The sequence below is a fragment of the Peromyscus leucopus genome, chromosome 18, assembly GCF_004664715.2.
Source record: "Peromyscus leucopus breed LL Stock chromosome 18, UCI_PerLeu_2.1, whole genome shotgun sequence".
NCBI lineage: Eukaryota > Metazoa > Chordata > Mammalia > Rodentia > Cricetidae > Peromyscus > Peromyscus leucopus.
In genome coordinates, this window is record NC_051078.1 from 35,876,179 (window position 1) to 35,892,899 (window position 16,721).

The 16,721-nt window shown below is 42.8% G+C and overlaps 1 protein-coding gene across 2 annotated transcripts in view; it reads right to left on the reverse strand.

Moving 5' to 3' along the window:
- Window positions 1-16,721, reverse strand: part of Ntn4 (netrin 4) — a 106,246-nt gene that overhangs the window by 20,386 nt on the left and 69,139 nt on the right. For both annotated transcript variants that reach the window (XM_028880244.2, XM_028880242.2), the window contains exon 5: window positions 16,182-16,370. In XM_028880244.2, the coding sequence (XP_028736077.1) occupies window positions 16,182-16,370 (189 nt within the window). The remainder of the gene's footprint in view (window positions 1-16,181; window positions 16,371-16,721) is intronic.

Genomic DNA, 16,721 nt, shown 5'->3' on the forward strand with positions numbered 1-16,721 from the left:
CCATGTATCTATACATAACAAATCATTATAAACTCTAAATGCTAAAAACCCCACATTAAACCAAATTAAAATGCAATGATAAAAACTCTTAACAAATGGCCGAAAGGACCGTGGTCCTCTATCCGCTCATTTAGTCAGCGAACATTTACTGAACAGCCACTGTGTGCTGAGTAAGGGCTGAGAGGATGGCTAGGGATCTGAGTTCAACCAGACAGATAATCTTTGCCCTTTGAAGAGACTCAGTTTACAAGAATAGTTATTCCAGAGCCGATGAGGTGGCCCAGAGGGCAGACGTCAGCATGCAAACCTCACAGGAGTCTGGTTCCTAGAACCACAGTGGAAGGAAAGAGATGACTCTTGAAAGTTGTCTTTTGACTTGTCCCGTGTGCACCATGGCATGCTCACACACACATACACACACACACACACACACACACACACACACACTTACACATCGCAAACATACCACACACACCATACATACACCATACATACACACCACACATGCCATATACACAGACACCATACACCCACCACACACATACACACACACATACCACACACACCACACACACCTTACACACTGCAAACATACCACACACACCACACATACACCATACATACATACACACCACACATGCCATACACACAGACACCATACACCCACCACACACATACACACACACACACACCACATCTTACACACTGCAAACATACCACACACACCACACACACACCATACATACATACACACCACACATGCCATACACATACACACACCTTACACCCACCACACACATATACACACATACCACACACCACCATACGCATATACACACACATAAACATGAACAAACATACACCATACACACACACCACACACACACATATGCACATACCATACACACATACACACACAAACACACACCATACACACACACACACTAATAAAAATTAAAAATTGAAAGTAATAACAACTATCCCAATATAAAGGGACTTACCTAACATAAAAAGAGAAAAAAGATTTTATCTTTAAAACACTGAGTTTTTTGTGGTAATAATGTCATTGAAGTTAATGCAGTTATGTGTTGTGTGTCTTCATTAAGCTTCCTAATTTTTTCAAGTGTTTGATTATGAGGATCTTCCAGAATTCTCTCTTAAGATATCAAATCATTATTGATTTATCACTTGTTCTTAAAAACAACTTCTCTTTATTATTGGGTTGTATACATATGATGTGTATATTATGTATGTATGTATGTATGTATGTGTATGGTGTGTATATGTATGATGTAGGTATTATGTGTGGTGTGTACCTGACCTGGCACATGTGTAGAGGTCGGAGGACAGCTTTGTACAGCCAGCTTTTTCTTTCCGCCCGAATGTGGGCTCCAGGAATCGAATGGAGGTCATGGAGGAGGTGCCTTTTCCTGGTGAACTATCTTCATGGCCTTGTCAATGGGTTTCATTACTTGTTTTTCATTAACCAGTGTGTAAAGTTTATATAATATGGAATATGAATATACCAAAATAGCTTGTACAAAACAGCATAGAGATGGTATTAAATCAAACCATATGAGAATGCATAACACTTTCATAATTTTTAGATGTTTAAACCAACAGTTACTGCGTCACTCAGTTAAATCATTTTGGTTCCTGACAGCAGCCACGGGAGATTGAGACAGAAGGCAGATGTCATAGGACCCCTGTTCATGGGACCCCACTCATAGCTTTTCCAGTAATGGAAAAAGGGGGGAAAAAGTATGTCTAGGAGTTGACCTCTCAGCAGGAGCTTATGTTTTAAACCGACACACATGTCAGGCATGGCCAGAGAAGAATGCGATTCTATCACGTGCACTAGTGGATTTCTGTCAATGTGACTTTTTGCATAATAACAAGACAGAAATACCAGTGGGAAACTATGCAGAACTAGCTGCAGGCAGAGGCCCGGCATCCTCCACAGCTGCCTTCTCAGGCTGCTCGGGGACGCTTGCCCTGCATGCTTGGCTCCCGAGGTTTGCTGGCTGTCAGTATTGGAGACATAGAATCCGCCTGTCTTTTTCTCTTCCAGAATGCACACATTTGTTATTGTTGTTTAGGAAGATTGGTGGGCTTGGGACTGATTGGTCTGCAGGTTATAGTTCAGGTCTGAGTCTCAAACACATATTTTATACTGATTATTCTTTTTTTTTTTTTTTTTTTTTTTTTCTTTTTGAGACAGAGTTTCTCTGTGTAGCTTTGGTGCCTGTCCTGGAACTCACTCTGTAGACAAAGGCTGGTCTTGAACTCACAGAGATCAGCCTGCCTCTGCCTCCTGAGGGCTGGGATTAAAGGCGTGTGCCACCACCACCCAGGTGATCGTTCTTTTTAAATTCAACTCAAGCATTTTTCTCTTCTCTCTCTCTCTCTCTCTCTCTTCTCTTTTTTTTTTTTTTTTTTAACTTTTTTTTGTTTTCATTAGTATACATTCATTGTGTATGCTGCTGGGCCACATTAGACATTATCATACAACTATATAATATACTTTGCGCATACTTCCCTCCAGACCCCCTTCCCTTCCCTTTTTCTCATCCCCCTAATGAATTCTTTGTTTCTCCAGAAAGTTTCACTTCTACTATCACAGCATATGTACATATACGATCTCATGTGCTGAACGGTAAAATCTAGAACCCACAAATGAGAGACGACAAGTGCCACCTTTATCTTCCCGGGGCTGTCGGCGTTTCGATACACAGAACTATGTAAGCCCTACACCCTGGCTGGTCATTAGACATGAACCTCGATGGCGAGTATTATACAATATTTTCTAATTATTATTATCACTGCGTGTTGCGGTGCGTGTACAGCTTCATGGAATTGGTTCTCTCCTTCCGCCTTGACATGGGTTCCAGGGATCGAAGTTAACACCTCGGACTTGGCAGCGGGGTCTTCAGGAGCAGAGCCATTTCTCTGACCCGGAAGCATTCCCTTCTAATGTAAATGACTGTTTGCAGTGGTGCAGTACTGACTGCCTTGGGTCCTGCTGGAGGAGAATCTCAAGGAACAGCACAGCATTTCTAAGCAGATGGAGCAGATGGAGTAGCTTGCTTTACAGAAGATGCCACAGCAGGTTCCCCTGGAACAATGAACTTCGACCACTGCTAAGTGAGACGCAAATTGTGTCTACAAAATTTCTGTAGGAATACGTCTATGATGGGCACGGCTCTGTAGAATGTTTCCAGAAAAGGGGTAGAACATGCAGCTGCTTCAGAGGATTTCCTAACAGGAAGTGCAGCTGTTAATGAAATAATGGATTGACACATTTTCAAGCAACTTCGTGCAGTTATTCCAACTACAGGAGCTGATAATAAATACAGCTGTTTGGAAATCTGCCTACAATATCTCTTAGAAAAACAGAGAACAAGACAGAGACACTATAATAAAATGGATAATGGGGAAACTCGGGAGTCAGATTGACGAGTTCAAATCCTGGTTTTAAGGCTTATTTTTTCTTTTTTCTTTTGAGACAGGGTTTCTCTGTGTAACAGCCCTGACTGTCCTGGAACTCGCCCTGTAGACCAGGCTGGCCTTGAATTCACAGAGATCCGCCTGCCTCTGCCTCCTGGGTGCTAGGACTAAAGGCGTGTGCTACCACACCCTGCCTGAGGCTTATACTTTATAAAATTAATTTCCTTTAAGTCTCAATAGTCTCATTAATCAAGCAAGACTAATAATACCGATAGCACAGGGCAGCTTGTGAGTGAGTAAGTGTGTATGCATTTAGCAATGTATCAGAAATTTGTGGTGCCATATAATCAATAACTGATATTATTTTCTGGCTGACATATGTTTTAAGATGTTCACCATCCACTCTTTATCCATCTGTCTGTCCATTCACCTGTCCATCCATCCATCCATTTCTCCACTCACCCGTCTATCTACCCACACTTTGACCCAGATACCCTTACACTTTAGCATTAATATGAACTGCTAGGAACCGAGATATGAAGGGGAATACTAAGAATTATGTCTCTTGAGCAGGAGAAGAAATGACAAGAGGCACTGGATGTCAGGACTGACTTCGTCTACAGGGTATGAGAACACAGAGCAAACCAGTAATGACCTCACGGCTTGCTTTTGAAGGGACTGAACAGTCCAACGGGTTTTCCAGTTAGCCGCTCTCTCTACCTTGCCCTTGGGAGGAATGTGGTGGCAAACAGCAGCATACCTTTCTTGATTGCCCTGCGGCTTTAGAATGGAGTTCCTCTTCGGTCCTTTCCTTGGATAAAAACATCAACCTATCACTCATGTGCTAAATTGGAGTATGAGGAAAAAGTAGGGTGTGATTTATGGTCCCAGGGCTTACACAGAGTGAGCCTGTAATGTGATGTAGGACAGGGGTCGAAGCCACTCTGCTGCATGAACATGGAAGAATACAAATACCAGGGACAATGGCCACGAGCCCCACAGCCCCGTTTTTTGTGATGGAGAGCTAAGGCCTTGGGAGGGGAATCCAGGGGGACCACGGCTGCTCTTTCACCCCATTCTGACCTTCAGCAGGACAGAAACCCCTGTTACGGTGTCTCCCACTCCGAGACTGGTCCACGGCACCAAGCTCGCCCCGGAACCATCAGTCGGGGCTCCCTAGCGTCACCTGGTAGTCCCCTAACTTGGGCTGTTCTGCGGGCCAAAGATACCCGGAGAGCAAAATACCCTGAAAGTATTTGTTCCTGATTTAGCGTTTCTAAAAACAGCACTCAGAGTTCAAGGCCCTCCCTCAGCTGGGAAAGATGTGGCTGCTCCGGACCTTTCACCACTGGCCGGTGGCCACTCCCTTGGCATGGCCTCCCAGGCTCCCAGCATTGTTTTCTCCTGGAAAGGCCAAGGCCCTACCCAACTTCTGATAGGGGATTTCAGAAGCTGGCAGCCGCTACTGAAGTTCATAGAGGGAATGGGAACTTAGGGGGATGCTTTGGAGACGCCGCTTGGAGCAGAGAGGAGATAGCATAAGCTGTTACAAATGCATTAAGTGTGAAACTAAATAAATAATAGCTAAAAGGGGCCCTTCTATCTTTCTGAGGGCCACTGTTTATTCCTTCCATTCTACTGTTATCTCTCTTTGGTAATAGATGGACGGACAGCTACAGAAACAACCCGTTCTGCAAGGGAATGAATAGCTATGAAACGAAAAATAAGGCGCATGAATCTCACCTTGTGAAAGGCAGGATAGCACCTACGGAACATTTTCCTGTTGACCCTTGAAAGGATAAATACTTTGTATTCGGTGACAGCTAGCCAATCCATCATAGCCAATATGCACTTGAGAAATGCCGTTTTCAAAGCAAATCATGCTTGGATAAATTTGATAAGTAATACAAATTAACATTTGCCTTTAATTTACTGAAATTGATTCTCTCACAAGTTAGATGTGCCACATGGCATAGGAAAATCCATCACACATAAGATAGGCTTTTATTCAATGTCTTCAACAGTAAATGGAAGGCAATTTAGTATATCTCCTATCTGCCTTTGGTGAAATTTTCAGTGTACAATAAATAAATAAATACTAACGTCATGGCCTTTATTTTTAATCTATGACTGAAGCCAATGGTCAGACCTTTGTTTTTTTGTATCGTTCTTTTCCTGTTTACCGATTGTAACCATGCCAGTTTCTATTTATTCCTGGACATATCTAAGAGATCTCACGTGGTTTTAAAAAAAAGTTATAATCTCTGCTTGTGACTTTTTAAACTCAAGAAAGTGCTTCTGAGTACACAGATGAATTTAATTTACTAGAAAACTTCTAGATAGGATTTTATGTCCTCTTCTTGACTTTGAAGAATTTCGTCCTGCCATACACCACAAAAATATTATTATTGTCCATATCATACTTTTAAGAGAAATACCACCTGTCCAGCCTCCTGTATTCCTGTTCTACTCAGTCACCATCTTGCCCAGCACCCCTCTAGGAATGGGGTCATCTCTAATGCACCTTTTTTCTTTAGAGAAAGAAGTCCTCTTCCCTACTGTCGGCACGTGTCTGGGAGCTCTTCTCTGAGCAGACACAATGAATCAGGTCTATAATCTATCGTGGTATTTGTTTCTCCTAATGCTTTTACAGCTTTATTTATTTATTCATTAAAGATTTATTTATTTACTTATTTATTTATTTCTTACATTCAATGCTTCGAGACCAGTTTTATTATTTACTACTGTAATAAAAATATTATAACTCTGCAGGAGACATTCTCCACCCAAAATAATGCCTTTCACTGAAAGTAATTCTTCCCACATGAATCAATCTGAAATTCCTTTTCTTTCTTTCTTTCTTTTTTTTTTTTTTGCATGCAATTATCTCTAATTATGCCTCTTTGTTCTAGGGCAATAGCTTGTTTTAAAATCACCACTTTGCATTCCTCTATACTTTTAGGGTAGTTATAGAAACTTTTGGTTTAGTGCTTATTTAATGTTTATTATCTTTATCAAATGTAAAATGGTATATCTAATTTATTTATTCAATGAAATTTACTTTCTGTTTGAGAGAAACTGCAGAGAATTTATTAATATTTATTGCTTCCCAAGTTGTGCATGTGTGTATGTGTGTTTTAGAGAGAGAGAGAGAGAGAGAGAGAGAGAGAGAGAGAGAGAGAGAGAGAGAGAGAGAGAGAGAGAGAACATGTGCTGGGATACTCTACTATTGATCTGTATCTCCAACTCTTTTTCTTTCTTTCTTTATTTTTTTAGACAGGCTTTCCCATGCAGCCCAGGCTGGTCTTGAACTTAAGATCTTCCTGACTCTGCCTCCCAGTGCTGGAATTAAGGTATGTGCCACTATGTATAGCCTTTATGGACTTTTATTTATCAGTTTATAATGGTTCTTATAGGAAGAGTGTAAATGTTAATATATATTACTTAATCTTTTTAAAGAATTATCTTAGTGTGGTCCTTATATCATATTGGTTTTTTTTTCCTGTTTCTTTCATTTTCTTACCCCTCTGGTTTTACTTTTTGGATTAAAACTAAAAAGCTGCCACATTGCTGGTTCTATTTAAACTTTGCTTTTCAAAAACAGTTACTTCATTCTGATTCTCCGTTGGAATCATCCGCCCTTGCTTTCAGAACAAAACAGAGATGCCTGTGTTGTTCATGTGCCATAAAATGAACTTCACATGGCTTTGCCAAATTGCACTTGGACAGGAAGGGTCCACCAGTGGACTACGGGTGAAGGGACTTTACTGGCACCTGGGAAGCAGTGCCCTGGGCATAGGCACAAGATTGAAGATGTCTCTGGTTCCTAACTGTTTCATGGTAAGGCATTCTGGATTTTGTTAATGCATAAGACAAATGGAAAGGATAGACTCAGTATACTGGGTGTTGGGGGCGGGATATGAAATAACGGAGAGCGATCTAAGTGACGAGAAATGTGTAGGCTTCGCCTTGTGAACTGCCTGTGCGGGTAGACTGTGGAGGACTGAAAACAGCCACCACCCGAGGCATTTGTATTTCTCCTGTGCATTGAGTTCTTTTTGCCTCAGCTAGGACGAAGACGGTGGGAAGATTCAAGGGAGGAAAAGCAGTTTGGATGAGAGACTCACTAGTGTATGTAACTGTAACTGATGAGACAGATAGGCTCTTCGGGAACATTTGATTTGGGGTTCAGAGCAGGGAGAGCAAGTTTATTTTTATCCATGTGCTCCTAAAAGGCAATTGGCTGAACTTATTCTGGCCACTCAGGATGAAGACTGATGATGACCGTTCAGGAGGTGGCTGCTTCCATATTTTAATCTGTTTCCAGCTGCTGCTTTTCTTAAATATTGAGGAAGACTACGCAGTGGTTAAAAGTGTGTTTCTTGATGTTAAAAAAATTTTTTTTTCCCATTATACAGGAACTAACTGGGTGCGTCCTAAGAAGAGCCTAACTCTGTTCTGCAAGGCATGTGTTCAAACATCTGTTTTAAACATGCTCTATGAAAGTGAGGAAAATGTGTACAGAAGCATCATAGACTAGCTGTCAGTAGTCCATGCCCACTCAATTTCCCACCCACACAACACTTAATAAATCCTTTAGTGTTGAAAAGAAGGGATGGGGAAGGAGAAAATTTGGGAGGAATTGGATTCAAGGATTATTCCAATGCCAAAGCAATAACATACAGTAGCTCAATGCTGTACTGTTCTGAAATAGGTCATTATAGAACAAACCTAAATGTCGGTGTGGTGGGAAAGCTAGGTTTATTATAACTTGTAGACTCATTACAACAATCTGCTTTAAAGACACACACACACACACACACACACACACACACACACACACACACACACAATCTATATACTATGAATAAGAAGTTCTGTGATTGGAGTTTCCAGGTAACTATTGTGAAGTGGTTACATAGAAAACAGACATCTTAGAATTTTTTTTCACAGATTATCTTGGAGAAAAACAGGTTCTATGCTAAACATCTTACATGGGAGAAGACAGCCAACACAGATGCTTCCCGGCATAGGTGAGTCAGAAAAAGCATGCCTAGCCCGAGTTTTAGCAATGCTTTGGGGTTTCCTGCCAGAGGTTTGGCGCACTCAGCGAGGAGATTACATCACAGGCGATCGTTAGCTCAGGTTGGAAGTGAAGACAGCTCACCCCACAAATAGGACTGGTGAAGAGGGGTCCTCGGAGGCCAGCAGGGAGACGGAAAGGCTAAATCAAAGTCACCAAGGATGCTTGTAAAGAACTGTGCGTTTGCGGATCACCTCCCTGTTTGGGAGATTCACTCTTCATGTGCAGCAAGAGCTCCCGAGTGATTCTGATCCACAGCCAGTGAGCACAGAGAACAATGCTTGCCCTTGGAAACGTGGGCTGGGAAGGTGGCCAGACTGGGGAAACACCCCACTTACGTTTATCATCTGTTTGGTTTCCTAGTGAAAACATCAGGGGCTTCGGATGTAAGTACTCGCCTAGCCTGGGAGTCCCTAGTCAGTCTTCGGCATCCCTCACCCTCCAAATCTGGTAATTAGGACTCTGTCTCCACCCCACTGAAAGACAGTACACCACTGGGTGCCACGTGGTGTAGTCTCCCATTTCTAACACCCCTGCTGTAGCCAAACCAACACAGGTTATAGTTCTGTAAGAGAGCAGAGGTTTCAACCGAGCCTCTTTGAAAGAAACTGTGCTCCTTCCGACTCGTTCAGAGTAACTCAGGCCACAGAGAGAGGGAGCAAGCACTCCCCCTTTCTCCCGGCCCTTAGCAACCGCTGAGTTTGAGCCTGTTTCTGTTCTTAGCCCTAAATTCAGCTGGGAGACTCACATTTTCCCTTGTGTTTACAGACCTTAAATGCACTGTCCCTTAAAAACACTTCTTTTCCTTACTTGTGTAAATAAATTCAGTTTCAATGATCTCCACTTGTCTTAAACAAACAAACAACACCCTAGGACTTCTCAGAAGTGATCCCTTGGCCTGGAAATGTGCGGTGGATAGTCCCACAGTCGGCTCTGGGTAAGGCTGGAATAAAGAGGAAGTGAAAACAGATGACTTCATTGCTCACAGGAATTAGTCTATTGACAGCAGAGTTGGCGCAGGGCCATGTTTATTCAAGGTTGATGGATCTGTGACAGTAACTGAAGTGTGCACATAAGGACCATTCCTCGTCACACATCGGGACAGCGAGAGGTACAAAAACAGCTAGAACGCTAGTGTGGCCACAAGTCCTTGGCTGTTGTGTAGATGTGTTGAACAGATTCCCAGTGCTGATGTCACTGCTTGCCACCGAGCTAAGGTGACCGACCAGGTGGCATCCTACTAAACCTATGGGAGCTGTCATGAGGACGGATGTCATCAGTCCGCTTCATTCCTTAGATCACTCATTCACGGCCACCAAGACACTCATTGAAATTGGAAAGTGGGACGATAATTTCAGAGGAAAAGCAAAGTCCATGAAGGAATACTGCAGGGGACTGCCTGAGAAAGTCACCCTCAAAATGTCCTCATTTGATTCCCAGCCTCTCCCCAGGGCTCGCAGTGTGTCTTTCCCTCCCGTGACACAGAGATCCTAATAGTACTTATGTAGAAGCACTTTTGAACACAGAGATCCTAATAGTACTTAAACCGAAGCACTTTTGAAAACGTTCAATGAGTCGGTTCACAGCCAGCCCGTTGGAGAGTGAACAGAGAGTACTGTGCACTCGGGGGTGGGGTGGGGGTGAGGTTGTGGGGGTGGGGTGTCAGCCAGGGCCCGTCCATCATGTCACACCACGTCAGTGTATTGATGAGATCTGTTCCTGTAAGTTTCTTCCCATCAAGCACGTGAGGCCTTTTCAGGAAGACCCTGACATCTTACAGACCTGGTGCTTGACACGGTGGACCATAAATGTCTTTAAGTGAAGTCTTCTCATAGATAATGGCCACTTGACAAAAGATTTACAGTGGACAGCAGCAAAGTGGGCCTCGGGGAGTCTCAGCGTCAAGGACACTTAAGCCGACTCACTTCCTAAATTGACGGGCCTAGGAAAACATCCCTTCTTGGAATTTCTACGAACATTTCATAGAATCAAAGTTCTTCTGGGGATCACACACATCTAATCTAGATTTCTGTTTTTCTCTCTCAGTAAACTTCTTCAAATGTATTTTAAAATTCTACGTTTCTATGCACACAAATAGAGATAAAAATCTTTGGTTGATTTGCACGTTGGTTTAAGTAGATATCCTGGCTAACTTACTTGTGCAATTTAACTCTAGAAAGTGCTCGAATACTCTTAATCTTCATTGGAAAGTGTTTTTTGCAGCCCTCTCAACCTCTAAGAAAATACAGCCACACGAGGATTTGTTAAAGTGAGGTTTTGACTTCATCTGGGTTGGGATCAGAGGCTCTGCATTTCTGAGCAACAACCAGATGATGCCAATGAGATTAGTCTCTGGACCACACACAGAGGGCAGGTTACTCCTCTGCCTTGGCAACCTCAGTGGAACAAAAACAATAACACTGTTAATCTGAGCGAAATCGTACAAAATCATACATGCTGTTAATGGAGTCACACAAGGAAATAGTCTGGATTTTTTTTTTTTTTTTAAATCAACCTGTTTCCTTGAAATTCCAAAAAGTAGAAACTGAGGGAGAGAAGATCCTAACTGTAGTGATTCTCTATAAGGGCACCTCATATGAGTCTGTACATCACACACACAACGGATCTTGTGTGTCATCAGAGTTAATAGCTGGAGAGGACACCCAGGGAAACAGTTGATAGGTAGACCCTGGTATGGAAATAAAGAGAATGGCATGGAACATAAATGCCAGCTGGACACAAGATATGGAGAGGATTTGGACAGAAGAACGGATTGCTATGTTCTGAGACGTATTGCCAGCTCAGAAAGGGGAAATTAACTAGACATGTATTCTGGGAGAAAGTGGACATGGATGTAACCTCATGTACCCTGGAGTATTCATGAGGTAGATGGAACCATCTACTCTATAGTGCAGAGGCTATGTAGAGACAAGAAGAAATAGGCCTTCCCTGTTACCTCACCCACCTCCTGAAAACCATCCTAAAATGCCAGACTAGTATCAACCGTTTCCGTAATTCCCCTCTGTGGTACACTGAGCACCGTACACATATTTGCTGACTAGGCATGATCCGCAATATGGCTTATTAGAGTAGTTTGATACTTTGACCCTTTCAGGAGCCCAGAAGGGAAGTGAATCTCAGGATAGCTGGAGAGATTGAAGAACTCAATCGGACAAATGCCATTTGTGGTTTTGTTTAGTTTTGTTCTGAGAATGTCTTAATGTGCTATTATAGAGTTTTCATTGAGACACCATTGGTCTCCTGATAAGGGATCTTTTTTTGTTTTATATTTCTTCTTTTATACCCTTTTTATAAAACTCTGGATCTGTGAGTATTTTAGGTCTTAAAAAGCTAGAGTTTTTGTTGTTGTTTTAAACAGCCTTTTTACATTTGACAAGCATAGGAATCATAGCTTGTCACAGAATAGTAGCAAAATCCCCAAATAAAACAAAAAACTAAAATTGGAGATAACTCATTTTGGCTCCAATTCTGCCAGTAAACCTATTCACTTTTTCTTTTTCTATTGGTCAGACTCATTCAAAAATGGGTTTCACATGTTTTAATTCTTCATGTGGCCTTTTAAAAATAAAATTTTATAAAAGCCAAAAAAAAAAAAAAAAAAAAAAAAACCCAAAAAAACAACCCAAAAACCACAGTAAGGGCCATAGAGATGGTTTATAGGGCAAACGTGCTCACCATGCAAGCCTGATTTGAATTTGATCCCTGGAACCCGCAATTAAAAAAACAAGCCGGGCAGTGGTGGCGCACGCCTTTAATCCCAGCACTTGGGAGGCAGAGCCAGGTGGATCTCTGTGAGTTCGAGGCCAGCCTGGTCTACAGAGTGAGATCCAGGAAAGGTGCAAAGCTACACAGAGACACCCTGTCTCGAAAAACCTAAATAAATAAATAAACAAACAAACAAACAAACAAGAAACAGGATCAGGAGCGGGCAGAGGCTGGAGAAATTAGCTCAGCAATAAGAGCTCTTGTTGCTCTAGCAGAGGACTTGAGTTTGTTTCTCAGCACTCGTCTTGGGTGGCTCACAACCACCCCAACTCCAGCTCAGAGGGATCCGAGGTCCTCATCTCTGAGGGCACTTGCCCTCGTGTGCACATAACCACACACAGACATACACACACACAGAATTCAAAATAAGAATCTACGGTGGGGAGAGAGGTCGATTCGGGAGCAGTGAGATCTCTTGGAAGTTTGTGGTCCAACTAGCCTGAGGTCTAGAGCAGAACAGCAGAAACAAGAGAGACCCAGGTAAAAAACAAGAACCAGCTCCTGAAAGTTGTCCTCTGACCCCCATACATGCACATGTGCCCACACTCACACACATGCACAAATACACAGAGATATATTTTTTAAAATAATAAAAGTCAGTGAATAATATATAATGCTTTTAAATGAATTGGAATTATGCATCATTAAAGTATATTGCAAATATATAATACTTTACTAATTAAAATTTTGCAATGGCTTCCTGTGTCCTAGAAACTTTTTTTTTTTTTTTTTTTTTTTACATAAGTCTCACTATATATATCTCTGGTTGTCCTGGAACTCACTAGGTAGACCAGGATGGCCTCAAACTCAGAGATCCTCCGGCCTCTGCCTCTGCCTCCCAGGTGCTGGGATTAAAGGTGTGCACCACTATGCCCTGCTCAGTGAACATGAACATGTTTAAGACTGTGGGCAAGGTTCTCTAAAATCTACCCAACACCAAGAACCTTTCTGTGTTTCTTTCACTGTTCTGTTTGGCCTTCTACTCTTTAATGGAAATGACTGTTTGCTATCCCATAATGATGCTCAAATGTTGGTGAAATGTCAGAAATTGAGATCGCTTTTAACCATGATAAAATTGTGGCGGGAGCACATTTATATCAGTGTTTTCCAAACTTTCCTGTGCATCAGTGTGGCCTATGACCTGGAGGGTTTGTTAAAACTCAGATTCGTGACTCGCATCGACAGACTTTCTGAATTTGTTGCTCTCTGTTGGTGCCTAAGCCTGTGCACACCTAACATTTCCCTGTTGACACTGCTGGTCCGCCCCTGGGGGTGACATTTTGGAAATCACTAGTTTGTTAACTTTCACCGAAGTCGAACGAGAAAAGCACAAGTATGATGGAAGCTGCCCGTGTATAAGATGAGAACCACCCTTTGAAAACGAAGCCGCCTTCCCTGCTCAGATCCTGGTCAAAGCCGAAGGGCTGACACCGCTGTCCATAGCTACACAGAAATCCCCCCCTGCCCGGGTCCCTTCTCTAGTCTCCTCCCCCACAACTTCCCAACCCCTGTTCTAATGCGGACACCTTGACCTCCGTGATTCTTTGAACACAGTAGGCGCCTTCCTGTCTTGGAATACTAGCTCTGGGCATTCCCTCTGCCTAGGATGTTTCTCACTGTCTTCAATCTCGGCTCATCTTGCCCACCTAATGGTGACACCCCCATCCCTTCTTATCCTATTCAGTATAGCACTTGGTCGGCCCTCTTCCTGCTCTCCTGTGTGGCACTCTCCATCCTGCTAACCATGATTTAATTTTCCTACATTGGTAATGCCAGCACTTGCGACCTTCTTGCATATTACATATTTATCAACGGTCCTTACTGCTTCTCTCTTCTCCTAGAATAGATGCTCCTCAGAGGCCAGGATTTCTGTTCTGTTCCCTGAGGCACCCTACACCTCAGCACATAATAGGCCCTCAATCGGTAGTCACCAAATGGATAGATGGGTGGACAAGTAAGTGAACACATTAGGTACACGGAACAATGTCGTATTTGAAGAAATTGTCACACACATTAGAAAAGGTTGCCCATTTTCCTATGAGAGCCATCTAGGTTACTCAATGACAAGTTCTTTTTCCCTTCCTCTTGTATTTGATTTTTAGACATTTGTCCTAGTGGTCGGAGGCTATGGGATATGCACATACACACCCCCACCTCTTTAAACACGCCTGATACAAATGGGGTTGAACAGTCTCCAAATTGAAGCAATTTTGTAGGCAGTTCTTTTGGTCAGCACATATAGATAAGAATTTTTGTTTTAGTTCCAATAGACTTTGAAGATGTAACTACTTTTTTCTTAAAGATTTATCTATTTTTATCTTATGTGTATGGGTGTTTTACCTGCGTGTGTGTGTGTGTGTGTGTGTGTGTGTGTGTGTGTGTGTATACACCACATGTGTGCAGTACCCACAGAAGACAGAAGAGGGCATCAGGTCCTCTGGAGTTGGAGTTATAGACAGTTGTGAGCCACCATGTCAGTGCTGGGAACCAAGCCCAGGTCCTCTGGAAGAGCAGTCAGTGAGTGCTCTTAACTACTGAGCCATCTCTCCAGCCCCAGGCACAACTATTTTTGACGTATTACACGTGTTTCTATGGCATGGGTGATGTGTTAAACATATTCTCTGATGAGTTTATTGTATCTTAGTCCTCATTTCAACACGGCACAGAATAATTTTGTATTTAAGAAATTGAAGACTGAAGAGCTTTTAGTAACCGGCATAGGATCAGAAACAGCCAGTAAGTGGCAGCGGAGTCACCTGTTAAAATGAGAGTCTGGATACAAGCAAGGATCTGGGGGAGATGAGTATTCCTAGTGAAGTACTCCGAGGCGAGTGCAGATGTGGAGTTTGATGGAAAAGGTGAGGTCTACTGCTCTCGACCCTCCGCTGCTTAAGAGACAAAGTTCGAGACGAGGAGCCCGCTAAACTGCTCATGGAGATTTCACCGTTCCCTTGAAGTTCAAAATATGCTTTTTAAAGAGCAGTTTGTTTTTTCCTTTAAAAAAGAGGGGATGGGGGTGGGATGGGATGGGATGGTGTCCCAGAATGCTCCTTCCCTGTTGTATTGCCCCCGTCCAATCACTGATTTCAAGCCAGAACCCGAAGTTCTCAATATAAAGGACATGATCATCGACAGCCAATGAGAGGCAGGTGGTTTCTCTTGTCTAATAACTTCTGGTTGAGAGGTTTGCGGATCCCAACGTGGGTATTTAAGCTTTGCATCCCACCGGACAAGGCTTTGGCTCTGCATGCATGCTTCAAACTCCCATGTGGCAATGCCACCCACAGGAGGCAGACCTTTTAAAATCCTATTCTCCCCTCAAGGAAACTTCTGGGAGCTGTGCCAACAGAGAAGCAGAATGGAGCCTGTGAATTCAGTGTTGGAAGAGAGAGCATACAATTATTATGTCCTGAATTAGCCATGATAACAGGATACATTGGAGCAATGTCAACTGAAGTACATCCATCATGGCATGAAAACCCTTGATTTTTGTGTTTTTTCAGGTGTTTAAGGTCACTGGGCAGGTGAATGGTAGCACACCCACAGTGTAAGTGACCACTCTATCCCATCAGTATATTTTTGCTTATTGTGTACTCATATTTCCCCCTTCATCACTAAGTCTCATGTGGCACCAAGGAAACTTCTTTATCAGGGGCAAGAAAGGGAGATTCCTTTCCTGAGTCTTGGACGGTTTTGACTGAACAGGTTGAAAATTCTTGGCTCCTATCGATAAGAAACGAGCTGGTATCTCCAAGTGGTACTGTCAGAGGATTTCATAAACTTTCTCCCTTGGGCCAGCAAAGGGGAGGGCAGTGAGATATGTCTCGTTTGCAGAGATGGCCGCGGGCAGCGCGCACGTGCTTACCTTTACAAGCATCTGGGGCAGAGAAGGGTCTCCTGAGGTCGCGGTAGAAACCCGGCTTACAGCGTTGGCAGTTCTGGCCTTCGGTATTGTGCTGGCAATTGCTGCAGACGCCGCCGCTGCGATTCCCTGATGCCTCCCACACACCGATGTCGAAGTGACAGGTATCGGCGTGCCCATTGCACTTGCAGGCTGGAGATGAAATAGCCGAGGGAGGGACATTAAAAAAACACTGCGACGGGTTCTCCAATGGTCAACATGTCACCGTAGGATAACGTCATCGCTACATTTAAATTGTATTTATTTACTGGAGAGTATATAGCACAGGAATAAAAACAATACAAAAAGGAATGTTTTAAGAGCTATCTTGCTTTCCTTTGATCCAAGTACTACTTTTATTTTTTTTATATTTATTTATTTATTTATTTATTTATTTATTTATTTATTTATTGGTTTTTCAAGACAGGGTTTCAGGGTTTCTCTGTGTAGCTTTGCGCCTTTCCTGGGACTCACTTGGTAGTCCAGGCTGGCCTCGAACTCACA